General features: G+C 41.0%; 2 protein-coding genes across 8 annotated transcripts; one reads left to right on the top strand and one right to left on the bottom strand.

The window, feature by feature from the left end:
* Positions 1-201: 201 nt before the first annotated feature.
* Positions 202-14,897, bottom strand: LOC131696545 (BCLAF1 and THRAP3 family member 3-like). 4 transcript variants are annotated; one of them, XM_059028039.1, is made up of 12 exons: positions 14,794-14,897; positions 13,465-13,523; positions 11,666-12,346; positions 10,560-11,318; positions 6,966-7,141; positions 6,317-6,434; positions 5,632-5,698; positions 5,412-5,530; positions 4,499-4,610; positions 3,867-3,971; positions 2,865-3,008; positions 202-2,190 (listed from the first exon to the last, which is right to left on the bottom strand). In XM_059028039.1, exons 1-12 carry the CDS (start codon positions 14,833-14,835, stop codon positions 2,176-2,178), a joined length of 2,397 nt encoding a protein of 798 aa, XP_058884022.1. In that variant the 5' UTR covers positions 14,836-14,897; the 3' UTR covers positions 202-2,175. The 4 variants fall into 4 exon arrangements, 3 of the variants coding, with proteins under 3 accessions (XP_058884022.1, XP_058884023.1, XP_058884024.1); XM_059028040.1 differs by lacking the exon at positions 14,794-14,897 and adding an exon at positions 14,512-14,644; XM_059028041.1 differs by lacking the exon at positions 14,794-14,897 and adding an exon at positions 13,689-13,742.
* On the top strand, positions 14,843-27,387 carry LOC117407320 (BCLAF1 and THRAP3 family member 3-like). 4 transcript variants are annotated; one of them, XM_059028056.1, is made up of 10 exons: positions 14,843-14,910; positions 17,094-17,154; positions 18,258-19,070; positions 19,393-20,073; positions 23,347-23,513; positions 24,813-24,927; positions 25,542-25,608; positions 25,890-25,997; positions 26,482-26,612; positions 26,821-27,387. In XM_059028056.1, coding segments are annotated over exons 2-10 (2,124 nt in total). In that variant the 5' UTR covers positions 14,843-14,910; positions 17,094-17,113; the 3' UTR covers positions 26,822-27,387. The 4 variants fall into 4 exon arrangements, with proteins under 4 accessions (XP_058884039.1, XP_058884040.1, XP_058884038.1 ...); XM_059028057.1 differs by lacking the exon at positions 14,843-14,910 and adding an exon at positions 15,137-15,406 and having other exon boundaries at positions 25,893-25,997; XM_059028055.1 differs by lacking the exon at positions 14,843-14,910 and adding an exon at positions 15,138-15,406.
* The last annotated feature ends 501 nt before the right edge of the window (positions 27,388-27,888 follow it).

The raw sequence follows: 27,888 nt of genomic DNA, 5'->3' as shown, positions 1-27,888 counted from the left end.
TTTATTTTTCTTTTCATTGATCAATACAGGTTTCTCTCTGTAGAAGTCAGAGGGAACGCCGGCAGTGGATCTAGCATTTTTGTGGCCCCATAATTTTCAGAACAGTGGTTCAAGTGGATTAAAATGTATTCAATTATTTTGGTTTATATCCTTCTAGTGTTACTGTATAAAACTGGTTAAAAAAAAATCAGGACAAGCACAGTTTGTAACTCCCACTTTATTGGATTGCTTCAACCCCACCCCCACATATCATCTGTTCTGCAAAAGCACTTCAAGTAGAATGCTGAAGTCTTAAGATTCTTCATTTACTTCCATTCTTTGCAAAACATCTTGCAAAATGATTTCAATGCAGGCTAAAAAACATCTGCTATTAGGCTGTAGACAGCTAGAGCATACAAAACAACATGTTGCCTATAAGCTTTTAGCTTATTTGGGCACAAACAAGAATAACAAATGGTTTAAACATATGCATAGCAAAGATCTTTCATTACAGTCAAAAGATAGAAAACTGCAAATGTGACATTTTACTAATGCATGAACATGGGGCGAAAAATTCTTAAATATAACCGGTATAAATAAAAATGCAGACACAAGGTAATGACGGAGATGCAATCGGCCTTTTTTGTGAAAGTCAAATAGTTCACTGCAGCATTAGGCAAATTTAAAGACTACAACACCCAAATGCAGATTGCATTGTGTTGTAAAGACCTCGATAGATCTGGCACAATGTATTCTAGACACCCCTTTCAACACGTACAGACATTCCATAGAGTTTCTGTCCCTGTACTGGGATGAACAACATGCACATGGTTCAAGAGAAGTCCTAAAGGCTCTGGAAGCCCTGCTCTTTGTGGATGCTGGGCTGCCCTTCCCTTGGTCCCTGTGTTACGCTGCAGAGCACGTGTTTCTTCCACCCATGCCCTGAAACATCTTGAAATCTACATTGCTTTCCTGTGCACATAAGACAACGCTCGGCTTTATTCAGAAACAGTTGCGTGGCAGTGCTCGCTCACAGTACGTGTGCATTCTCAATATGAGAAACCATTAACTTGCCCCATCTGAGAGAACCTACACCGAGTGTGGTTTCATTTCCAAGGAAAAAGTTATTTTAACTATTCATCAGTATCAGAGGTACCACGTCCATGGAAAAATGAGACACCATGACCTGCATTCACAGCATAGACAGACTTGCAGAATGCAATCTAATTCAGCTGATAACTCAGTGTAGCCAGCGATAGCCCAGCCACTAAGGCATGAAGTAAATTCACTACCTTGCTGCTACATTTCTGAAGAGCCTTCATAAACCAACCAATCACAAGCCAGAATACACGAAAAAGTAGGTCACCATGAACCAGACTATTTTGCTAAGGAATTCCCACACTAACAAAGTTTAAAAAAAATTAAAATAAAAAACCCACTGTACTGCAGTGAACGTAGTGTTTAATGTACATTGCCTGCCCTCTCACTACAGAAGCAAAATCCCACTTTTCACACATTAATGCATGACATTTTAAACAATTTTCTTGGGACCCATGGGTAACCTCTACAGACACCCAGGGTTCCCTAGACTCCAGTTTAAGAACCACTGCCCTACGGTAACTCAATTTACACATGCTACAGAATGTGTAAGCAAATCGACGGTCAAGCCTGTGTGCTACACTATGTGCCACCAAAGCACATGTAAAATCCAACAGAACAAACTTCAATAGCGAAACATCTTCCTGATTACAAACCCATCAGGCAAATACTGCATCCAGTAAAAACATAACACACTCACACACGGAAACAGAAAACTAACTGCTTACACAGAACAAAAGTGTTTTCTTTGAGAACGTGTTTTTTGAGTTCCATATAGAGTTCATTAGAAATAAACCAGGAGGCTTTTGAAGTTGCATCTATGAATTATCTCCACATCCCCTCCCATACATACAGAAAAACAGGAACAAGTTCAATTTCAAATGTCTTTGTTATCTCTGTTTTCAATACCCCTTCAACAGGACCGCTGACATGCACTCAGGATGGTTCCGCTTGTTCAAAGTCCCTGAACACGAACTTTCACAACACACAGGCCTGAGTGTAACTGTTAAAGACTCAATCCATTAATACATCTTGCTCAGATTTTTTTTTTTTTTTCAAGATAATGGTTTTACCACTTGAAGACTTCAAATCAGTAGGTTAACCGATTGGTCCCTGAAAAAAACAAAAGGTTTTGTTATTCATGGAAGTCACTAATTCAGACAACACCATCAATGTTTGTACATGCCTTTTTATAAGGAAAATAAGCTTGTATGTTGATTGATTTTTGTATGAAACAGATAATAAACTCAACAACAAAAGAAATTCTAACACGTCTGGCATTGCAGATCCTCAAGTCCGGATCTGGTAGTTTGCATCTTTTCTTTCTGATGCATGTGTAATTCTTTAAGACAAGGTTATCATTCTCAGTTGACATTCTTCAAGATATTTGCACAGGTTCTATATGCAAAAAGGGCAATGACTGTTAAATGTAAAAAACTACTCAGAATTCAGGGATGGCAATAAGGCTCCCATTGCATAGCAGTTTGACCCATTCCTGGTTTTACTACCAGTTTAATAAGACACACCTGAGCTTGTTACCTGTACGGCATACTGGGGCTAATCAAGCTTATAGTAAAACCTGGAATGGGTGAAACTGCTAAGCAATAAAGAGTCTTAATTCCATCCCTGAAAATTCCTTTGTTTATCAGTTATGTTAATAATCACTAATGTGATTTCAAAGCACCCAATATGAGGACTTTCCTGAAAAACGATGTGTTTAAAAAGCTGGTAAACAGTCAAAATGAAAGCAGCCCAGTGTGTAAAATGGACAGAGTGGCTCCTCTTACCATCTCGCTCCTGTTGATCCTGTAGCCGATGCCCCTGTAGCCTGGCCCATTCTGACGGATGCTTTGCAGGCGCCTGTACTTGGACTGTATGCTCAAACCTGCCTGGACAAAACCAGGTTTCTGCTGATGTGGAAGTCTGTTACCCTGTTATAACAAATCAGTTGTGAACAGGTCTGATGTTTTCATTTTATTTTAACTTTTGTTTAATCAGGAAGCCCTACTGAGATCTCATTTACAAGAAAGACCAGACCAAGGCAGCACTCCAGCATGAAATCATTCTCAAAAAATAAGATCCTTTTGGACATAATCTCTTGAGCAACTCGGTAATAAAATACCATTATGATACAACATTATTATACAACATTATTATTCTTTTTTTACTAAAACAAACACAGGTTATAACACTTGCACACACTTTTTGATGACAGCCACTATATTCCAGCACTTGTATGTAATGAGATCGACTTTCTCTAAGCGATAGCTTTTGATTACAAGAATGTGTCCACATTGCTACTGTACAAACCTGCTGATAAACAAAGCTGTATAGCTCAATAAACAATATCATCACTAGTCCTGGCTGCAGTACTGCAGTATTCCACAGGGGGCTCTCTCTTTCTATACAATATCATAACTAGTCCTATCTGCAGTATTCCACGGGGGGGGGGGGGGGGGGCTCTCTCTATATATACAATATCATTACCAGGGATCCTAGGAATCAGTTTGCTGTGGAAGAACACAGATTTTCTATGTTGTTGGAGAATTTGTTTGTTTGTTTGATAACTAAATCAATACACTTGTCATATATAATCATCAACACAGGCAATGTTCCCTTGTCTGAAGGGGGTCCTGGTTTCAGAATGAGGGGAGAAACGTTTCTCTTCGTTTCTTTGCAGCGGTCCTGGAGTCCTCCTCCTTCCAGGTTACACTGAGCACTGAGCCTTGTTATGAAAGCAGACTCTGTTGGTCTGCCAGCTCCTCCTCTCATTCATTCAGATACTGTACCCGCAAAGACCCTCTGATGGGCCTGAAGCTTCCTGGGTTCCCCTCGAATGGCTTCTTCCGAACAAAAGGAGGTTTTGTGGTGGGGCCCTCCGGGTGAAAACCGCCCTGCCAAGACATGAATACAAATCCTTTAATCAGAACAGAACTAAGGGACGCTCGCAGCAAACACATCCTCAGCCATGGATAGGAAACAAAACGCTCCTGAAAAACCTCCTCAGGCAAATCTGGAAAACATGTGGTACCTTTATTAATTAGTCTGCCAAACTAATAATAATAATAATAATAATAATAATAATAATAATAATTTATCTTTTTGTGATTTTAATAATTAGGTGGAAAGAACATAAAAGGTACATTACAACAAACAATTCATCGCTAATTAAATAATCAATTATCAGATCTGTATCTGGATTTAACATGCGGCAAATGCATGTTAAAAAAAAAATAAAAAATTTTTACTGCAACTTGCAGACCAAGTCCATAATTGTTTTCATGATATGCTGGTTTTGAAGAAAACAAGAGCGACTTTAGATTCACTCAGATTTCACGTGCTGCAATGCGCTGGGGTGATCTGTCGCCGATCAACATTTCTGTACCACAAACTATAAAAGAATCCCCTCGACCCAACATACCAGGACTGGAGACCTGTCTGAATATCTCTCCGGGGAGAGCTCAAACTGGTTCGGTTCTGGGAAGAAGTTTTCTTCTTGAATTCTTCTTGTAAAACCAGCGCCATTCTGGTTTCTGTAGGAATAATAATAAATAATAATAATAATAATAATAATAATAATAATAATGATGATGATTTCAGACCCCAGACAACATAACAGTTACCACCCACGTATTTCCCTAAAATAACCAATTCTTCTGTTCATATTTGTAAGTATATACACATCTAAACGCTGATGACTGGAAAACTGTACTGCATGATGAAGCTTCTAATAGTTAATAAACTTGCCTAACCATGCCCAAAATGCTCACATGAAATGCACAAAGAGTAATTTGTGACTTCATTTGTGTGCCAATTACCCACGAATGGGACATTAAGCTAGCAGAGGCAGAAGTAGTTTTACTATTTCTAAATTCAGCTTCATTGAGTGGATGATATTGGGCATCTTGTGTAACTGGGATGCTGATCACATGATTTGAAATAAAAGATCACAATTATGGTCATATACTTTTATTTTTTTAATCATGTCTCAATCTTAAAACTCTACGTGATGCAAAACTTTTAGCCATAGCTATGCATGTATCACTGCTGCTAAGAAAGCCAACAGACACACTATAATCAAAACCATTAAAAAATGCAAGCGTGGAATCAAGGCCTACAGTACAGCTCCTGAAACAGTGGAGTGTAACAATGAGAAGTAACCACAGAGCACAGCCTGTAACCTCCAGTGCAGCCCTGCTGCTTGAATTACCTTCCAGAGAAATGCCTGTGCTCCGGGACGCACTCTCACACGCGCTCATCGATATCCAGCTGCCTCTGTTATAACCACAGAGCACAGCCTGTAACCTCCAGTGCAGCCCTGCTGCTTGAATTACCTTCCAGAGAAATGCCTGTGATCCGGGACGCGCTCATCGATATCCAGCTGCCTCTCTTTCCTTCTCCTCTCAATATCGTGCCGGAGATCGTTCGGGTCATCGATTACTCTGGAGCACGTCTGTGTGCGACACAAAGAAACAAGCAAGGCACATTCAAAAGACCTGGAAAGGCCAGACAGAATACAGGGAACAGGAATTTAAAAGCCTAGGCATACGAAACCTGCAAGGGTCCAATCCTCTTGTTCATCCTGTTCTTCTGGAGGTCCGACAGGGATAAATCAATGCGTCTGTGAAAGGGGAATTTATTTGAGTTTTTATTAAAAAAATAAAAAAACACTCACACGTCAGGAATGGAAATAAGACTCCCATTGCATAGCAGTTTGATCCATTCCTGGTTTTACTATGAGTTTAAGAAGATGCACCTGAGCTTGTTCCCTATACACTGGGGCTAATCAAACTCGTATTAAAACCTGGAACAGGTGAAACTGCTATGCAATAGGAGTCATATTCCCATCCCTGAATGGGAATCACAAAAAGAAGATCCTTCATAAAACACTTGTTTCAAATCAACATTACTGATGATGTCAGGGTTCATTTGAAATCACAAGGAAAGCTTCTGGGCCACACGTGCACCTCAGCTGTGTTAAAGTGATTTCATCTGTTTTGAACTTCCATTAGCTGCATAGGTCTCAAATACCAAATATGGAGAGGCAGCATTTCTGTAGCAAAGTGACTTGAGGCACATATTTCAATAACGCGTGTGTCAGGACCAGCTTGTTAGAAAATTCAATACCGTAAAAGAAGAAAAAGCCAAGAGGTTTTTTTTTCCCCTGAAATTGTTTCTAAAAGGTCATTCATAGCATTACATTAGCCAAGCTTGTTTCAAGGTGCTGCAAGTGAAGTACCTGTTTATCTCCGGGCCCGAGTGCTGTTTCCCTCCCTCTGGCATGGCAGTGCGAGCGTCGTGTATATTTGAAAAGCGGTCGTTTAAAGTTAGACCTTCATTACTCTTGAAGTAGCTTTCTGTGGTGAGGAAAAGACACCAGCAACAGGAATGAAACGACTCAGAACAGAAGTGAGGTGGGTAGTTAGGTGAGTGTTCTTTATTGAAGCATCAGTCATTTACTGCAAGTGGCAAAGCCTCAGAAACTGACTGCACAGTTAACAGGTTTAATGAGGTTGAAATGATGAACATAGAGTTGGCTCAAAACAAGTACATTCTTCCAAAAGGAGATTGACTTTTACACAGCATTTTGGGCACTTCTAAACAGGATCAAACAGGACACTCATCAAATCACTAGAAATACTTAATAAAAAAGAACAGTAACTGATTAACTGAAAACTTACAATTTTAACAACGATTCAGATAGCATGGTACAAACGGCTGGGTAAACTGATGTTGTTGTTGTTATAAACTAAGAACCTTAATTCAGTCTCATCAGATGCAACTCTCCCTTTCTACTATATTGAACATTAGAGAGACTATAAAATGCTTTGTTCATTTTCAGGAGGAATCGTTTTCAAATACAGACAAAAAAATGACTATGAACCCACCTTTAACCTGGTGCACCAGCGTGATGATATCCTGGGCAAAGCCTCCCGTTTGGGGGCTACGCAGCGCTCGTCCTGAAGAGCCTGTGTGCTTCAACACGGAGTGGAACTCTGAACCTTTTCTACTGACAGCAACCAAATCCTGGCACAGCTGCCGGTCTGTGGAGTGGCGTGCAGGGCTGCAAGAAGAACAAAGCATGGGAAATCAGCACCAACAACAGCTTTTCATTAGACGTTACATATAAAAGTACTGCAATAATAGGGATACAAATGCTTTGCTGTGCTGTGCTGCGTTATACTGATGAAGGCACTGAGCCGAAACACACGTCTTAATTCACTGCTTTTAGTTTTAAAATACCCGGCAAATCACATATATATATTCTAATTAATTATTATGACAGATAAAAAAAACAGCCTTACCTGGATGACGATGCCTTCAGTAATTTGGAAAGTGTGGTTATTTATGTGATATATTTGACAAATGATGTCACTAGAATATAGTTCAATCTTCAGTAATCTAACCCTTTTATGTGTACCATAAATGGTTTGTGTAACTGCAATTGCAAGGGCTTGCAAGCCAGCCTTGCATTGAAAGGCAACTTGTAACTGAACACCAGGGGAGCGAAGCACACTTTTAAAAAGCATATAAACAGGTGCAATTAGACTAGACTCATAGAATAACCCACCACCGGTGTGCACAGCAATGTAAAACCCCAAGCACTTGTTCTGGAGCAAAACAAAAACACACCTGTGGATCTATGATACTGTACCTAAAAAAAAAAGTCATGCAAAACAAAACCTAATACAGTAGCTAAAAATGTGAAAGGAAACACGCAGCAGACAATCTAATGCATATGAACTCCGCTGACCTGACCCACAGCACTCTCTCTGATTAAAGTATTAGACCATCTTAACACAGATCTTTTTCAAGGGCTGAAGTACGCCTCTAAAGCTGAGGGAACACAACGCCACTTTTTTCAGGTACAGTGGCTTGAAACCTGGTTCAAGGAGACTGGGAGATCTAGTGTGAGGCAACTTTGCTGTATTGAAATCCAAGTCTCCCCTGGTGTGCCGTGCAAGCGGCCTGAAACCAAGTTCGTGTTCACCCAGCTTAAACATGTATGGTGGAATACTGAAGCTACGTTACAGCCCTGATACAGTGTAAGAAATATCAGCGGGGTGAAGGTATATTAGAGGCTGGTAAAAGCTCATGCTATCATTCAGATGTAAAGCACCTCCTTTTGAAATGTGTTTGATTTCTTTACTCCAGATGCATAGTTCCATGTGAAGAAATGTCTTTCCGGATACAATGTTAATACATTGTTCACGTTCAGTAATTCCATATATGCAAGAGTTCAAAGCTGCATTCTCCCCTTGCTTGAGGATGATCCAGTGATGATACCAATGCTCTTTTGACACATGCACACTTGGAATAGCTGTGCATTGTGTTTGCATGATTTTTATTTCCCACTTGTGTAACCAAGAATTGTCCAGGATTAATCCAGGAGATCTGGCATGCATCTGTATGAATGGCTTCAGAAATTCATGGTCACAATCCCAAGATCCCAGTGCTTTGCCAATTATTTGCAATGGTCTTTTTTTAGTATTTGCCATTGAAAGCTTTAGCCACTTGCATCTTTCTTTAGGGGTTATCTGTTTTGTGTGCAGCCTGGAACACTGTACAATAGCTGGTGACTTTGGTTTCTCGTCATCTTTATGTTGACTCCTGGTCTCTTCTCGACCGAAATTAAATTTCACAGTGCAGTTCAGAACACACACACGGAGGTTATCCATAGTGGCTGTACAAATCTGGCTTAGCCTTTCAAGTTCAACTCTACATTCCACATCCACACGTAGCTCTCAAAATTACAATGGGCTGTGCATGTAAGGTGAAAAACCATATTGTGGACCTGGTATTTTACTTGCATATGCAGGACCTACTCAGTCACTTGTCTACCAGTCTTAATGTTTCAGAAGGCCATGACAGACTTTTGTTTTCAATCTAAAGGTACAATATACCGGCCCTTTTCGTCGCTGTCACACAGAATGGAGCACTTTAAATGAAGCTGTTGGCTTTCAATAACATTATAGGTGACAAACTGAGCACAGCTTAGCTGGATCAGTCCAAATCAACAGGCATATTTAGTCAAATCTGCTTTGCTGCTCCTGCAGTCTTCACAATTTCAATTACAGAATGATTCACCAGACAGTAGCTCCCAGAATCAGAAGAGCGTTTTTTTGTTTCACATACACGCTGTTCTGCAGCAGTGGTTTCTCTTTTACACAATACAGCCTCTGCCTGTAATGCACTCCCTGGTACTGTAGCTTCCTTTGCTTAAAATGTCCATCATCAGAACGGTTTGCTTAGAGTGATGCACTGGTGGTAAAACTGGTATTTTGGAGAACGCACCACACTGGATGCCAAATTTAACTCCAAGCTGTATGTAGTGAATGTTATTTGTGTTTGTTATTTTCTTCTACATTGCCTCTTATTGTCCACCCTTTCACCACTCAGATTTTGCTGCTGCAGGCAAACTGGATTAACACAGGAGCTGTTCGTGCAAGTAATACAGAGAATTGTCTTTTGCTTTCTTATTTCTTGAGTGTCACAAATACTGTTAAAATAAGTTCATTGTTACGATTCGGTTCCCTGAGCTTTGCACCACTTGACTGTAGAGCATGGCCATCGCTGACCTCGGTCCCGTGAACACACACAAGTTTGACTTGATCGCCTCTTCCTCTCCAGAAAAAGTCATATTATAAAGAGCAAGGTAAACACAGAATGCAGTCTGGAAAACAATCATTTTAATATTTTTTTTTATGAAGTTCTTTTTAAGTTCCACTTAAAACCGTCCTGTCAAATGAATGCTGACCCTCTGACGCTGTAAGTGAAGCATGACAAGACATCCAGCTGTTTTTTCTTATTCTCCACCATTTCCATGTGCAGTATTTTAACCTTCACTTTGTAAAGGAACTAGAAACCCCTTCAGGAGACTGCCGATCCAAATCCTTGCGCAGTACAGTGGGCAGAGTTTCGTGGCGTTTAGCACTGCAAGTCTTAATGATTCTGCTGTTTCCATTGTGGAGATCATCTCCCAGTAGACCTTGTTACTATCCCAAGAAAATTACACTTCCATGATTTACCTGTGTATGACAGACCACTGAAGAGAGGGATGTGTGCGTTTCATTTAAACTGGCTCCACATGTAGTTTCCATTGGTTTAATAGAGCAACTCCTCCATCCTCCTGAATTACTATGATTCTGACAACAGCTTAAAGGTTAATTATCGCCATTCCACTCCATTTTGTAGTTGATAGATATGCTTTACTTTGTACCACAGTTAATGTCCATTTTGTGGAGTCTGTAAGCATGCCCCCTCGCCAAAAAAAAAAAAAATGTTTTCTTCACAGTGAAACATGTTCTTTAATAATGATAATAAAAAATAAAAATAAAAAATCGCAGGAAGACATTATTCCAAATTGATGCACCTTTTAGCATCGTCTTCATCAGCCGATCTGAACTTCCGTTTACTGGAAACATGGAAAAGCAGCATGAACTTTTGAACCAGCCTCACAACAGAGCATCTAGATACCTTACCTGCACTTGGTCATTGAACGCTTCATGTCCACTTTGATGGTCAGCGTCTCTCCCCTGCTGCTCTCATGGCTGTCAGAAGGCACATATGGCTTCTGTGGGCCAGGGGATTTTAAATCCCCCTGCCGGAAGGTCTTCTCTTGCAAGTCTGTTCTGCGGTGCATGTTTAAAGAATTAAAATCGCTGAATTTTCTTTCTCTTCTCTCCTGCTCGGGGAGTGGGGGTCTCAGGTCCACGTCTTTTTTGTGGACTTTGTGGACAGGGTTATCGTTAAACTTCTTTGTGTTGCCACGGCGCGTTGGAGACGCCTTCCGTTCTCGGTCCACCGCTGGCCTCGTCTTGCCGCTGTTGAAGCGACCGTCCTCGGCGTGGTGCATTGGGGACACTCGGCTTTCTGGGTCCCCGGGCAGTCTCATCTTACCACTTCTGAAGCCATTCCCTCCATCACTCTGCGAAGGGACCACGTAACCACCCCCTTCTCTGCTTGGGAAACTTCTGGGCTTCACATATTTGTCTTGTGAAGTTTCTCGCTGATGCTTGTGGCCGTACTCAAATGCTACCATCGCAGGTGACTTATCTTCACAGTATGGCACATGACGCCCATGTGCAAAGTCTCCGGGTCCCTCTTTGGGATATGGAGCGGAGGAGCGGTCTGGTTTCCATTTGGGACTCCTGCGCGGTTCCCGTTCCTCACAGCGTTCCGTATCTCGCGCTCTTTCTGCCGAGCGGCTGTGCTTTCTGAAACCTCGTTCCGCAGGATACCTGTGTTGACAGAAAGCAGTTTACACGTGTACGACACAGAGAAGACAGTGAGATTTTATTACAGTGTATGCTTGCAATACAGCTGTTAAGCGCTACAGGAAGTGCAGCTTTTTATCTTGGCAAAAGACAATGCAACTTTCAGCAATAAAACTTGATATTTTTTCTAGATCACGCAGGACCATAAGATAAACTAATTTTTAAAGTGGGTCTCCTACATGCTTTACACCACCGGATAATTACCCACTTGTTACATTACATAATTCCAAAGCTCTGCAAACTTCACATTCTCAACAACAATAAAAGATGTATCACTCTGGCTGACGCTTAGCCCTTTTACATGACTTTACCCAGGCTGAACAGCTTGGTTCCTGTTCCTCTCTTCATAGGGGCTCCTTCTGTGATACTCTTCAAAGCCTCTTCGAGGAGGAGAAACTGAATACCTCTCTTCCCGTGCAAAATCTTTCCCTTCCTGCCAGTTTTCTCCCCGTGCTGGGCGACTGAAAGGCTTCCCTCTATTGATCTCTCTCCTGGGGCTCTTGCTCCTGGCCAGTCTGTGCTCCTGGAAGCGTATCCTCTCATACTCCCTCGGGGGGCCCTCTTCTGGGTACCTGGGAGGAGCGGGGCGGCCTCTGTCTCTTTCTTGTCCTGGAGAGGGGTACACAGGAGGAGGAGCAGGGCGACCCCTTACCCTTTCTTGTTCTGGAGAGGGGTATCTTCTTTGGGTTGTGGGTCCACGGAAAGGCTCTGGGGATGGAGGTCTCCTGTGTGTGGTGGGTCCATGGAAGCCTTCAGATTGGGTTCTTCTTGCATCTGGCCCAGGGGGCCTGTGATCAAAATATTTTTGCCGGGTGTCATCTTGCTGGGACACTCTGGAGCTACCTTGTCTGAAGTCTTTATCCTTTGGTCCTTTCCATTGTTCGTGCTTTCCAGGGCCTTTCTTACAGTCCTCAAAGTCATCACCATAGTGCTTGACAAAAGGCCTCTCTACATAGCACTCTGGGCTTCTTCTAAACGAAGGTGAAATAGACCTGTTTTAGGAAAGTGAAAAGTGATAAATGAATACATCTTGAGTTTATGAACCCTGCTGTAACACTTCCAGCTTCATTTCTTATAGAAAATATGCGTAACCTTTGTGAGGACAACCCCCAGGAATAAGAACTAGCAAAGTGAGTCTTTTGGAATAAAAAGGAAGCATCAACTAACTGCAATATCCAAGGAACACAAGGGAATGTTTATTTATTGAAATGTTCAGAATGCACTGTCTGGAATGCTTGGATCCTATTAGCACTATCATTGCAATTCATGTTTTTAGCTAAACGCTCATTGCAGACATTCTTTCCATAGAAGGTTGAGTCTACTAGACACACCTTGCCTCCAGTTTGACTTTAATCTTGAAGTGGAGATTTTCAAACCAAAGTTGCAGACCACATCAACTTTTGAAGTAATAGATGGAAAAAATGTGTTTTAAAATAATTATTTCATTTATGATTAACGATTAATCTGAGTCCTTGTCCACACAAAGGTTAGAAAGCCATACATGTTAAAATACATTAGCTGGACCAGATCCTTTTGACACAGTTTGACTGGTACTGCTAAACTTGTTCTCAAATCAGAAAGTTGTACACAGAATAAATACACACCCATTAACTATGAAAACCTGTATTTATATTTAATATTTTGCAATTAGAAGATGTAGTTTTCTTCATGGTACGTACATCATTTAATTTTTAGTTCAAATATATCCTTTTCAATGCAAGTTAGCTGGTGTTTTGTGATATACTGTGCAAGGGTTATGTCCAGCTGACTGAGAGCGGCAATGGTTAATTGCCCACAGATGTTGTATCATGTATGACACAATGCTCTGTGATCCTCTGTAACATACTGTGTTTACATACTCAGAATTTCTTCTAATACATCATGTATTCCCAATCAGATCTTTCATTTTAGGTTTGGTACCAGCAACTACATAAATGTATCATCTCTGCATTCAAAAAATAATTAGACATTACTTAAAACAATTAAAAAATAATAATAATTTAGCAGAAGTGCAGAATTACTCAGTAACCCAAACCCACATTTACATTGCTGCCCCTATGCCATCCTACATAGAAATGTATGTAAAGAAAGTCATGCATTAAACAATTACCTGTATTTATATCGGGGAGATCTTGATCGTGGTCTTGACATCTTTTGATGCTTGCTTGCCTAGGAAATAACAAGAAAAGGAAAAATAGCATCACTGTGGAAACTATTTGATATTTACTGCAGACGGACCAGACATCCACAGCACATTACTGTCTATATTGTGGTATTATTTCATATTGATTTCATGTATCAATACTCTTTTTTTTTTTAAAAACCACTCCTTACCTTTTAGCTGGCTACTGTACTGTACATCTTCCATTCTTGCTTGCAGGCCTGTGGTTTTTACAATGTATGATCTATCATTTTATAAAGGATCTACATTTGTGTCTTTTTTGCTTTCTGATCTTGGGAAATCCTGTGATATTGTGACCTTTCAACTCTGCTCACTCCACCTGCTTCAATTCTCCACCATAAAAACATCTCAATATTAACTCTGACCCATTCATAATGATTGCACCGTGAAAAGTAAAGAAAGGGATATAAAATAAACACACACATAACTGGCACTTGGAACTCTGTTTAATCCTGTACTAAACACACGTTCCTATAAATATTTCTGCTTTCAAATATATGAGGCTTTAAAATCAATGATGTTAGCTCTTAAAAGCGATAGCATCATTAATCATGACTATCATCTGTGCTTTGTACGGGATACAGACAAGGGAAAACGACTGTTTCAGGAAACGTTAACTTTGCGTCTTTGGACAAAAATGTATTATATTTTCTGATTTATTTTTCTTATAAAACCATCATACAAAAAAAAAAAAAAAATAAAACCCTGCACTTTTTAAACGTTATGTCCTCACCGTCTTACTAATTTGACATTACGGTTGCAATAACATGGCAACTAATGTGTTAAAGACGTGCTCTGCTGAGTACCGTACTGTGTCCACAAACACATTCCTCTGCAGTAACCCCAGCTGCCTCCCTGCGTCAATGGGACGGTAAACAGATGCACTGTTAAGGATTAATAAAGTCACCTTTCTTTATTTAATGCCATCATTTCCCAGGTTTCACTCTTAACACTGCCACAAAGCATTACGCTTACCCCTTTTTTGTTTCGCCTTTTGGTCCTCCAAAAATACCAGTTTTTCAGTGCACGGGGAGCTTGCAGTACCAGGAATGGCGCTTGTGTTTAGTGCAGTCCAGTTTGGTAAACGACACAGTACCAGGTAGAGTACACAAAATGGTGTGTTCAATATTAATTACACAGGGGTTACATCAAATCAATCCGGGCGTATGCTTTCACATCAGTGCGCGTCGCATATACTATCACAAGCGCAACAGAGAATCAGCTGTTAAATCTATTTCAATGAAAATAAATTCTTACTGAGCAAAACACAAGAAGCTTCGGGTCACCATGAAGTAGCATCAATAATGTCACCTAGGAAGTGCTTGTCCCTGTTTCTCCCGTGATGGCAGCGCCTCTACCGGCCGGCGGTCTCTGGTTAGTCTCAAACAAACCGCTTTCAAATGCATTCAAAAATGGACTGTGTTTATTCACATTCGATAGGGGCAAGTTATCACACTGCTAGACATTTTAAACGCGGTAGTACTTAGCTTATTGTAGAAATGTATATTGTGTGTTTGGTGAGGGTCTGGAATTAATTTAAAACCACTGTGAGTCGCAGGTCAAGGTGCACCAACAACTTCCGGAAATGTTTCTATGTATGTGAACTGTTTGGTGTGTAAGTTAGAGGTTTACTTTAAAATGTATGTGAAATTACGTGTTTGGAAATTATTTTGGGTTTACAGGATATGTAGTAAACATTAAATCATACGCGTCGAATCTTGTGGTGTTTTACATTTATGCTTTGACTTTAACCCGTTTCGTAAGAAGATTAATTACACGTGTGGTTCCGGTTGATGAGTCTGTCTTGCCAGCTGCAACGCAAGCTACTCACTGTACTGAATATCTCAGACAAGTTTCAAAGCAAAACAAGGTAGGTGTGCTTTTCTCTTGAAACATTTTGTTTATGAAAACACTATGAAGGAAATATTATGCTTATGTTAACGCAAAGCAGTCGTTTCGAGTTGAAGCGCCGTGTTAGTCTTGTTGTCTGGTTCTTTTGGTGTTGCTGGTCGCGGTGTTAACACCGGGATTACACTTCCAAACGTCTTAATGCTTGTCAATATCTGAACCGCTTCAGCCTCGATGATTAATGGCGCCCAGACAGTCAAGACTTTTGATTTATGCATATCTGATGGTGAACAACAAGCTGACGAAGGGAAGGGGAGGTCATTTTGTTTTCTTTTTTCAATGGTGATAGTTTTGTATTTATAAGTTTGAGCGCCTGCCCATTGCATTCAGAGACCTTGAGAAATTGAAACCACGCAGTTCATGAGTGTAGACTTCTTATATTTAGCTGCTGGAAAAAATCCAAACTGTGTGATACAGATTAAACTGGGTGAAAGTGCTATGTGATAGGAGTACTATTTCCATCCTTGTACTATGGGAGAAACCAAACCCAAGACCACGCAGAATGACCATAGCACGTTGTATGGGAAATGTGTAACAATAAAAAATACATTTGAAGCTAATTGTTCTATATTTTTTAAAAAATAAATAAAAGTATTTGTTTGTGATGGAAAGTAAGTCTAGCAATCTGCAGAATCAGGCTTTGCAAAGTGACATTGTACTGCCCATGAACGGACAGCTGCATGCTCAGAACAGTTGAAATGAGTGCGTGTGTTGCACTTGTAATGCCAGGGCGTGCTGTGAAGAAATACTATTAAAACAGAAGAGAAAAGGGAATTGGATGTTCTTATCTGTTATGTTATCATCTGCCCAGTAGGTGGTAGACTTGCAACACTAGATTGAAATGTTGGCAAAGTCTTGGTCCTAAATATTGAAAACCATATATGGAGATGCCCAATTTAAATATATAATTAACTTACGTTTTTGCATAAATGTTTTGGGATTTTGGCACATCTTCAAAGTGATTTGTTGTCTTCCCTATTTGCACATCACTGTGTTCTCCTGCTACTATTGCACATCCAACAGTAGGAGGTGATAATATGTATAAATAAAACTAAAACTCAGAAATTAATAGGACTTGTACAGAAATAAATAAATAAATAAATAAATAAAGCATTTTGGACATGTGCATTGAGTGAATAACTGATTCAGGATTGGGATTCCAGCTGACTGCTGTTGCCTTCTGATCATCATTCATGCTGGCAGTGTGCATTAGTGGGCAGGAGAGTGCAACTCAATATACCATCTCATCCACGTTATACCCTTGGGCTACTTGTAACTTGCTTTCAACTGCACGGTTTAGCCAGGAATCCACGTATACACACTTTAGACAGGGACTGGTCCTATTCTTGAGTGGTGGGGGAAACCATATAATCCACTGGGTATATCTTAGTTAAAGTCTGTTTAAATGAATACAAAATAAATCTCCTATTATGGCTAATTTAACAGTCTGTAACAGTTTCGTGCATATCAAGCTTTAAATGAACTGCCAGTAAGTTTAAAATATATATATATATATTTTTGTGCAGCCTTCTCTTCTTGTGTTGTACTTGAAGAGGCAGTAAACCATTCTAGATATCTAAGTTTGTTTTGTGTTTTATTATCTGTTGGAACACTGGTGCATTGTATTGTATTTTTTTTCTCTCCCATAGCTTGGCACACAACATAAAGGATGTCAAGACCACGATCTCGATCACCGAGGCACAAGTACCGGTACAGTACGATTCAATCTGGATTTCTTATGGTGTTTCTTTTTTATTTATTCCCAAGCTGTGCAAGCTCAGTCTGTTTCCTGCTTCCGAGTGAGAGATTATTCACTTATGCATTTGGACTAGAGGTGTTTACTTCTGTTTTAAACTTTAGGATTCAACATGTTTTTAACTCTTTAAACTTTCACAGAATGGAAATGTTTGTAACCAGTCAGAGAAGCCATCACAGGAAGCCCCCCCCCCACCAATCACTTTTTATAAATTACTGCAACACCTGTGTATTTAATTGTAAAAGATAAAGGCTTTGAATAAATATTGGCTGTCAAATACATTGGACTGCACTGTGCATTTACTATGTAAACACTAAGGCCAACACCTATATTTGTCCAGAATATCTTTGACAACTGCTGAACGCTTCAACAGAATCCTAAATTAACACATGGTTATGTTAAACTCTACACAATTAACACGCCTGTTTTGTACTGCTCCTTGAGCAACAAAAAAGTGCACCTGGCGTGGGTTTAAAAGTAGAGTTAAGGTCCTGTGTGGTCTGTGAGCATTAAAGAGACTGTGTGACACTACATCATAGCACAAACTCTTTCAGCTGACTGAGAGGTAACCGCATTGCCATATGTTCCCAGTTCTGTATAGCCACAGAGCCTCTTTGGACATCTATTTAACCTGAAGAGCATGCCTTGAAATTGATCTGGTATAAACATCAATGTATTTACCAGGATAGATACCTCTTTGAGTGGCCTGGTGACAGTGACAAAGCATGCATACAGTAAACGTGTTCATTCGAGCGACAGTGGAAAGAAATTATTGCATAAATGGCTTAAATGATTCAGGCTATATATTTTTGAACTTCAGTATAGAAAGACAATAGGTCAGATGTGTAAAGGCGTTTACTCCAAACTCCAATTTGCACTTTTTTTTTTTTTTGAAAGGAACATTAATGGAGCTGAAATATCTTGATAAATCAGGGTCAGTGTGCTTAAGTGTGAAAATGTAGCTTTTAGACATTCCTGCCATATATATTGTTTTGTGTAATCCCTTCAGTTGAATTGTAAAGCATTAACCTGTTTCCTTTTCCTTTTTTTGAAACAGGTCAGTTTCATCATCTTATGAAAGGAGTGAAGAACGACTCAACGACAGGCCTTTTGTCGACCGCAGCGATGATTTGGGGGAGTACAAGAAGGGCCCTGAAAAACAAGCAAGATGGAGCGGACCGAAGGATGAAGGCTATGGACAGAACTCCTCAAGAATGCCCCCCAACAATTTCGCCTACAAAAAGAAAATCAATTTCAGACCTCCTATCCTAGGTGGTAGGAAAACTAATTCAGAATCTTTCCGCGATTCTCCCGGCCAACGGCAAAATCCTTTCCCAGTAGACCTCCAAGGATCCACCGCCCAACGAAGACGTACTTTCCCAGGAACTTTCCGTGGGCCCATCACACATAGGAGACCTCCATCCCCAGTGCATTTCCATGAACCCACCACACACAGGAGACCTCCATCCCCAGAGCCTTTCCGTGGACCCACAACCCAAAGAAGATACCCCTCTCCGGAACAAGAGAGGGTAAGGGGTCGCCCTGCTCCTCCTCCTGTGTACCCCTCTCCAGGACAAGAAAGAGACAGAGGCCGCCCCGCTCCTCCCAGGTACCCAGAAGAGGGCCCCCCGAGGGAGTATGAGAGGATACGCTTCCAGGAGCACAGACTGGCCAGGAGCAAGAGCCCAAGGAGAGAGATCAATAGAGGGAAGCCTTTCAGTCGCCCAGCACGGGGAGAAAACTGGCAGGAAGGGAAAGATTTTGCACGGGAAGAGAGGTATTCAGTCTCTCCTCCTCGAAGAGGCTTTGAAGAGTATCACAGAAGGAGCCCCTATGAAGAGAGGAACAGGAACCAAGCTGTTCAGCCTGGGTAAAGTCATGTTAAAGGGCTAAGCGTCGGCCAGAGTGATAAGTCTTTCACTGTTGCGAATGTAAAGTTTGCAGAGCTGTTCTAGCTGTGGAATTGTGTATGTTACCACTTGTTTAGGATGTGGTTTAATTTTTTTTTTTACTAGCCGACAGTTTCCTGCCTATCCTAAGAAGGGCTGGCATATATGGAAAGGCATTGGGCGAAAAAAATTAAAATGACAACGCTGCACTGTAAGCAGTACTTAACTGCAAGCATACACTGTAATACAATCTCACTGTCTTCTCTGTGTCGTACACGTGTAAACTGCTTTCTGTCAACACAGGTATCCTGCGGAACGAGGTTTCAGAAAGCACAGCCGCTCGGCAGAAAGAGCTCGAGATACGGAACGCTATGAGGAACGGGATCCGCGCAGGAGTCCCAAATGGAAACAGGACCGCTCCTACGCTCCCTATCCCAAAGAGGGACCCAGACAACACCCCAGGCAGGGGGCAGGTTGTCCAGTTGACAGAGGACACTACCAAGAGGACAAGCCACCAGCGTTGCAGATGGCATTTGAGTACAGCCACAAACATTCGAGAGGGGTACTGCCACAAACTCACGAGAAGCCCAAAAGCAGAGAAAAGGAAGGCCAGGTGGTAACCTCCAAGAGTAAAGAGGAGAATCTCTTCAGAGGAGGGATGAAGACGAGACCGCTGTTTGACAGACGACCGAAGCCGGCCCTCTTGAATCATGCAAGCAACACGAAGAAGCTCTTCAAGAACCCTTCCAAGATTGAGAAAGATGAGGACCTTAGATCCCCAATTGCCAAGCAGAGAAGACCGAACAAACTGAGAAGCAATTCAGATTCTTCTCGGATGCAGCCAGGAAAATCCATGGAAGACAGTAGCCTGAAAAGAGCAGAGTTCAAGCAATCGGGTCCACAGAAGCCCTACATACCAGACAACAGCAGAGGGGAGACGCTGACTATCAAAGTGGACATGAAGCGACCAATGACCAAGTACAGGTATGGTATCTACATTTATTTCCTGTTATGAGGCTGGTTCAAAAGTTCATGCTTACTCCTCATTTTCCAAAAAAAGGAGACCTTGGCTCTGCAAAGAAACAAATGTATGTCAACTCTGAGTATGCAAACTGTATGTCTGCGGAGCCTGCCTTTTGGGAACAATTCATATGTAGAAAAAAAGAATGGTGGCATTTTAATAATGTGAATTCCATCAAATTCCACTTTTCATTACTTTCAACAGCAGGGTTCTGTGCACGGTAATGTTTTTGAAAAAAAAAAAAAAAGTCCAGTAGCGTTTTAGTGTAAATATTTAATGTGTGAAAGAAATGTAAGAGACAAGCCTTACAGCGTTTTCCATAAATGTCTGAGCACAGCAAAATGAAGTGAAATGGAGTACCCCACCCTCCACTAGAGCTTCAGAATGTCGGATTACTTCTAAGATGATTCAGTCATCTGGGTTTTGGTGGACGACTCAACTATAAGGAAACAAAAGTTCATGAAAGCAATGGATACATGTATTTTGAGTGGGAGCAATACTTTTTCATCCTGGGATTGGATTTTCCTTGCCTTGGGACAGCTTTGGTTCAGTTTCAGAATACAGTAAAGCTGTTTTAAATACCAAACAGTGGAACCAGCCTGTTGAGGGATATTTCCTTATGACTAATACGGATTGCCACGTAAGCACGCCTCTTGCGTTCTCCACAGAGTTCAGTTTGGACACGACTGCTTTCTAAAGAATCTGCTTCAATGAAACCATATGAGAACCAAGGCTGACGGTGCGTGATGTTTATGAACGGCAGTCGGAACGTGGTGTTGTGCTGTGCTACAGGAGTTCATCTGTTTGCACCAAAGCATAATACCGACAAAGGACCAGGCCATATCCGCCCAAATCCTTTTTATAGCAAAATCTGCATCTATACTGGTGCCCAGCCAATTGAAAGATGTGTGTGACGTTTTGGATGCCGGGACTGAATTGAAACTGGAGGTTTCATTTAAAAAAAAAAAAAAATCACAATGAGGCCCCTCTCTGCTTGTGATTTATTGGCCTGGATGTCACAGATCGGATATTGGGTTTGCCTGGTATCGTCTGGGGACTCTGTCTTATTGGAGGCCTGAGGCACAGCAAAGGGTATTTGACCAGGAGGATTACAGTCCTGATGGGCATGATCAACCAGCATCAAAACAACCCAGTCTGTGCATACTCTGTTGTGCAATAACAATGTGGGAAAGTTTGCGGGATGAGTTGGAGCATGATGTGCACAACTCCGTGTGTGCTGCGAGAGCCTTTCTGGGAGCAATGGGTCAAGCCTTCCCAGCCCTGTTGACAACTATGATCTTGTGACATGAGCAGAAACAAAGAAGTAGTCTCCTCCTCTCTGCAGAAAATGCTGAGAAAACCAAAATGCGGTTAACACTGCTCTGAGTTTGACTCGCACCCGATGTGGATGTTTATCTGCAAGCAGTCACTCTGCTTATCCAGCAACCGGGTCGTTCTTTCTGCTGATGAAAAACCAAATGGCTCATCATGATGATTTGATCAAAGATAGGCACTGAAAAAGTCTGAGTGCTTTACCACTGACCGACACTTCGGACAGCAGCATGTGTTTTTTTATTGTGGCTCTTGTTGATGTATGCTCCAAAGTGCAGCCATGTATTTACCTATTTACTTTACTACACATACACATTGCTGGAAACAAGTATATGCAATTCACCAGTGATCAAAACCTATGGCAAATGCACACCTGCTTCAAAACGTGGTTGGATTGCAGTGCTGTGAAGGATAAATAAACCCCCTGCAAAGTCATTTGCAACTGACCGAAAAATAGAAAGCCACTCTTGACTCAAGGAAGCGCTCCATACAGGGAACTAAAAGTTGACACGCCACAAAGTGGTGTCAACTGATTTTGAAACCAATTCAACCAATTATAAATGAACAGCTTCAGCAAATGTGTTAAGAGGGGCATATTGATGACATGTAATTATCTGATATTTAAAAGTCTTTGGAATCTCATACTTCAAACTGGTTATCTCAATCTTGATTGGCATTTAAGTACCAGTTACCTCGACATCTGCAAATGAAAGAGTTCTGAAAGATTTTGCAACTGGATATGCACGGATAACTCTATGTCCTTGTGACGAGACCTCATATTTGGATGCAGTAGCTTTATTTATGAGTAAAACGCAGGAGATCTGAGTCTAATGTGATCTTTCACCTCAGCTGAGTAATAGAAAGGAAGTTTCCAGGACTACCAAAATGATTGCCACACAGCACTGGATTCTTAATGGCTTGTGTGTGTTTGTGTGTGTGTGTGTGTGTGTGTGTTAATTTTTTTAAAAGGACTTCACAAAGTTGTTTGGGTACCTATTTAAAGATCAGTAAGCAAACACAGTTTTTAATGGGACACCCCACCTCGCTCCAGGTGAATAAACCCCTACCAAAGTCTCTGGAGATGCACAGGAACCAACTTGCAGTACAATAACCTGCAGAAGTCTGCTCAAGTTCAGACAAGACTGCAGAGTATCATTTATTGCACTGTGCAATTTCTAAATGCACCATGAAGAGGAAACTGTAAAAAAAGTATGTCGACCAGCGGTTACTTTAAAACAACAAGCCTGAAAACACTCTTAACCATCCTGTAGATGTAAAGGTCAGTGCAGGAAGAGACTTCTCTACAGAACTGGACCCAAGCATTGAAGCTTATTATCATGTGGGATGTGTCTGCTACAGCTGAGGGAAGGTGTGAGCATTTGTATACCAGCCTCATATGTTTTATATCTTTAATGCACAGATATTTCAATAGAGTTATTTATGTGTAATCATTAATAATAGGGCATATTGATGAAGACTTTTCTTTTTATTTGTGTTGTAGATATTGTCCAATGTTTTAAATCTGTTGAGAAAGCTTTCATTAATACCTTGTTTAATTAAGCTAAACAGTCTTTAAAAGGTTAGGAGTTGGTTTATCAGCTGGATTCATAATGATAAAAATCTCTGTCAAATAAGACCATATCAAGTGACAGAAGACAGCATTGTCCAGGTAAGACTCTATATGTTGTACTTTAAAGAATCCTCTATTTGTTCTTGTCATTTTTTTTGCATTCCTGTATTTTGTTTGTTTTTAGTAGTTTTGTCAGGTATCATAATCCCTAAAAGGCTAGTTTTGAGTAATCTTCTGAAGCAGGAGGGAAGTAAAGGTAGAATCCTGCCCTTTGTAATTGTGCCTCTTGACTCTTGAGCAGTAGTTGTTATCCCGGGCCCTGTTCTTCTTGTAGCCTCACCTGCCATTCCGATAGGCAGCTGTCCCAGGATTTGGTTGCTGTCGGCCAAAGAGGTTTGGCCTTCCATCCCGCGGCGAAGCACTCTGGCTCTTCCGAACGAATGGTCCGTAACTCCCAAACAGGTGATTTTGCCCAGGAAATCATCACTTTAGTACACCAAGGTTGGTTACGTGTGTGTGTGTGTGTGTGTGATTATTATTTTTTTTTTAAAACATTTTTTATTTGTCTGCAGCATGCTGCTAAAATAACCCAGGCATAACACCAATGAACTATTTAGTAAATCGTACCACTTTCACAGTGCCGATTGCTGTATGCTTCTCCGACTGTTTATGGGAATCCTGTAGTTGACTGTGGCTGTCATTATGGAACAGTCAATTTTAATGTGCGACTCTTGGGAGACACAGTGATTTTGGAAAGGAATTTACCAAACCTGCTGGGAGATGGAACTCTAAAGAAGCCACTTGCAACTCCTATGACAGATGGGCAAATCTGACCCTTCCTGACCAGGTCTTTGTTATGACCATGTTCTTAATTGTTTAATTGAACCAATTCAACCTCCATTCAGCTCCTAAAGCAGGTGACTACTTCATTATACCAGTTAATCCTGGTGTAAAATGACCCTCCAGGACCAGACTTTCCCATGCCTGTCCTCCTCCGTTACATGACTCCCATTAATCGGGCAACAAAAAAACCAGATGCAAAGCGTGAAGCTAAAAACAGTTCCTCAAGTACAGGTTTCTCATGGACTGTGACTGTGTGTGTGTGTGTGTGTGTGTGTGTGTGTGTGTGTGTGTGTGTGTGTGTGTGTGTGTGTGTGTCTCACTCGATCATTCATCCTTAACCATGACACGCTTGAGTGGCTATGACTGAAGCATATGCACTTAATCACCTAATTAGTGAGACAGTTGATTGGACATTGGATATGGAGTGATTTCAGCTGTTGAATTGCAAGCTTGAATAAAAGCAATAAAGAAAATCACAGAAAAAAAAACAATATGCAAAGTCTGTCAAGAGAGCAGCGCCTTCGTGCAATCGGCATGTTGGAGGCTGGACTAGGGCAGCGTACTGTGGCTCGCCGGTCTTGGGTGCTCACAGCCAGCAGTTTCATACCTGGCAAGATGGTATAACCAGACGCACTCTGTCAGTGACAGGTCACGAACTGGGAGACCAAGAGTCACAACACCTGCCCAAGATCGACGGATCATTTTGCAGCATCTTTGTGATGTCAGTTGTTAATCAGCACAATAAAAAGTCACTGCAGCTGCTCTCAAGCAATGTTTGTCATTTTTCAATCGCATCTAGTGAATTTTATCCAAATGGTGATGGTACAGTTATTTTGAAGTGACGTTTTGGTTTTTGCACATAAAAACAACAGTTATTTGTATGGTTTAACAGCCATGCTGACCATAATGAATAGCATGTTTGCTGCTTCTTTTTATTACTTATTTTTGTCTCTTCAGACTCTTACTTTATGGGTGGAAATGTAACTTTAAACGACCGCTTCTCAAAACTTCAGGACTCCCGTACTGTGATTCCAGGTGGAGCGAGATTTCATCCGGGTCTAAAAATTTCCAGGTAAGCACTGTCACGTCATTCTCTTTGAACAGTACCAGTACTTCCCCTTCAGTGCTGCACAAACCGATCATTCGGTTATTGGGATTACGCTCTCCGCAGAAATCAGGCGCTGACAGTCAGGTGAGGGTCACTGCTGTTGACTAGGCTGATGTACCATTCCAAGTGAAACGAGTGAAGAAACAGCTGCTTGGGTTTGTGATGACTTCTGCTTTTCTTACTCTGGAGAACAGCGATCATCACAAACCCAAGCAGCTGTTTCTTCACTAGTTGTACTTGGAATGGTAAATTAGCCCGATCAACAGCAGTGACCCTCGCCTTTGGAGAGCTTGATCTGAATAATCAAATAATGGCCAGCCAGAGAGATGAATGTAATCAACAAAGCATTTAGGCATGAAAATACATTGCAATGGGCATAAAATGCAAATAACACTATATTAACATGCAGATACATGACGACCTTTTTTTTTTCCAAAAAATCTAAGGACATTGGGGACCCATTGTGTGTAATACTTACAGAAGAACGTCTTCATTGTTTGCTTTTTTTTTTATGAAGCGAGTAACTGCATCTTTTATTTAATTTGTGGTCATTTGTACTGTTAATTTTTTTTTTTAAGACAAATTGATATACCTCTGTCAGAGATGAAGAAGTTAAAACCGAACAAGAAGACTGGACCTTCACAGGTACGTTTTTATAATTTTTTGACTTGATTTAAGAAGATGCAGCGAACTGAAATGATCCCACAACAACTTGACTGACTTGATGATTTTATAATATTAATATGGTCTCATGAGAGGTGCAACTGCTGAATCAAGTACTTGTAGTACGGACATGTGTTCTTGTTTAATAACAAAGGCTGGGATGACGCCGCGGTAAAGGTGTTGCTGTAGTAAATTAGCAAGAATATTTGTTTGCATGCTTTTGTTTTAAGTTAAATCATTTCTTTTTTTGATTTTTATAAAAGCAGGTCAGCGTTCATCCCAGAAGTTTATCTATAAAACCTCCCTTTGTTCGGAAGAGACCATTCGAGGACAAGACTGAAAACGGCAAACCCATAAAAAAGCCTTTCAAGGTGACGTTTGTCCTCATTAGACATCGGTTTGTTTGTTCAATGGTCCCATCTTCCAGTCTCACTTCTGTTCATTGCAAACCTCTCATCCGGGTTTGAACTTGGAGCCCAGATTCCAATGAATGGAAGCGGAGGGAACACAAAGCCCACTCTATGGCTTTGAACTTGGTTTCAGGCTAGGTTTCAGGCCACTGCATGGCACCCCAGGGGAGACTCGGGGTTTGATACAGCAAACTTTCCTCCAACTAGGTCTCCTGGAACCAGGTTTCAAGCCATTGTTACTTTAAAAAAAAAAAAAAAAAAAAAAAAAAAAAAAAGTGTGGCTTCTTGTTAACTCTGCTTAAGTTACGTGATTTCTGTTTCCCACACTGTAGATCTGTCATGAAAACCACATTTGTATATAATGTTGTACTGAGATGTATTGGTTTGTTTGTTTACACTAGTGGCAGGGAATGTGTGTATCATAAATCTCATTTAATTTCATCAGGCTAACTTTCCACTCCAACCGCCGGTGCAGCAGAAACCTGTGTTTCTCAGGAGCATACAGTCCAAGTACAGGAATTTACAAAGCATTCGCCAAAAGGGACCTACCTTCAGAGGCACCGGGTATAGAAGATGGTAAGAATGAGTTTGTTTGTTGTTCCTGTGTGGGTGGATGAGCCTGGTGACCGATGTAGTGTGGAGGCGCCTGTATCTACACTTCTATTTTGAGAACTGCTTCCTCGTCTACAAATGTTTTAAAGATGGGGGCTTGTCATGCGTTGACTAGTGTGTTGTCAGAGCGACAAGATGTCTTGGATTAAACTTTTTTTTTTTTTCCCTACAGAAGAGAAACAGACTTCTTGAAGATGAAAACAACACTACTGAAAGTCTGAAGGGGCCCCAGTAGCACATTTCTGTGAAGGCGCATTAATGGAAAGAGGCTATTTAACTTTGCTGTCTGGACTGTTATTTGTTTTTTGTTTTAATTGTATTCATGTTTTTGTTCTGTACTATTACGGCCTGAAGGATGTCTTTCCTCTTCTGATCACATTGTTTTAACGTCCACATAATGAAACGGCCAGCTTGCCTTCCCTCCATTGTGGTGATTTTTCATTTTCCAGACCTCCCCACACTCTTGGGGGAGGCAGGGAGTGGGGGAGGCACTCAGAGGTGATATCAGTGTTAGCAAGAGTCTATTGTAGTGTCGATCCGAGCCAAAACAGAATGTAAATAAGAACATTTATACAGCAGTAATGCTAAAAGAAACAGTGATCAGGGAAGTCGATATTTCTTCAGAACAAAAAAAAGTTTATCATATGTTTGAGATTTTATTTAGTATGACTAAATATTTTATGACCTGAGTGTTATAGATGAAATAAGAACTGCCAATAAAGAGATTTCTTTACAAAAAGCTGTCTGGTTGTTTTAAACCGTATCCTGCACAAGGAGCAGGACTGTATGGACAGTAACATCATAAAAAAACAGACTGCTGGTTTGCAGTTCAGTTTAGTTCAGTATAGACGTTTTGTCCTTGGTGCAGATCAGAAAAGCAGCTGACCTGTTTGACCCAGTGGGGTTTGCTCCAAGTCCCGGCACGCTTTCCAGCTGAGCCTGTCCATTTGGAAGAAATTCAAATCAAATTGCTTTCAATAAAAACCAGCTAATCAATAGATAATAAAAAATAGATTACTCCTCATCAGAGCGTAACTGGGAGCAGCAAGGCCTGTAAATGGCTAATGAATGCATCTAATACAGCTGTAATAGCGGTGTTTGCTGGCCCAGGGTTCATGTTCCATTACACTGGTTTGGCACATATGGTAAGGCTTGATAAAGTGCCAAGGTAAAGACGATTATCATTCAAGGAAAGTAGCAGGGTTAAGGCTGACACACACCAGACGTGATGGGATTTTTT

This window comes from Acipenser ruthenus, chromosome 8 (assembly GCF_902713425.1).
Source record: "Acipenser ruthenus chromosome 8, fAciRut3.2 maternal haplotype, whole genome shotgun sequence".
NCBI lineage: Eukaryota > Metazoa > Chordata > Actinopteri > Acipenseriformes > Acipenseridae > Acipenser > Acipenser ruthenus.
Note: the sequence above shows the minus strand (reverse complement) of the source record. Positions and strands in the feature narration are given on the sequence as shown.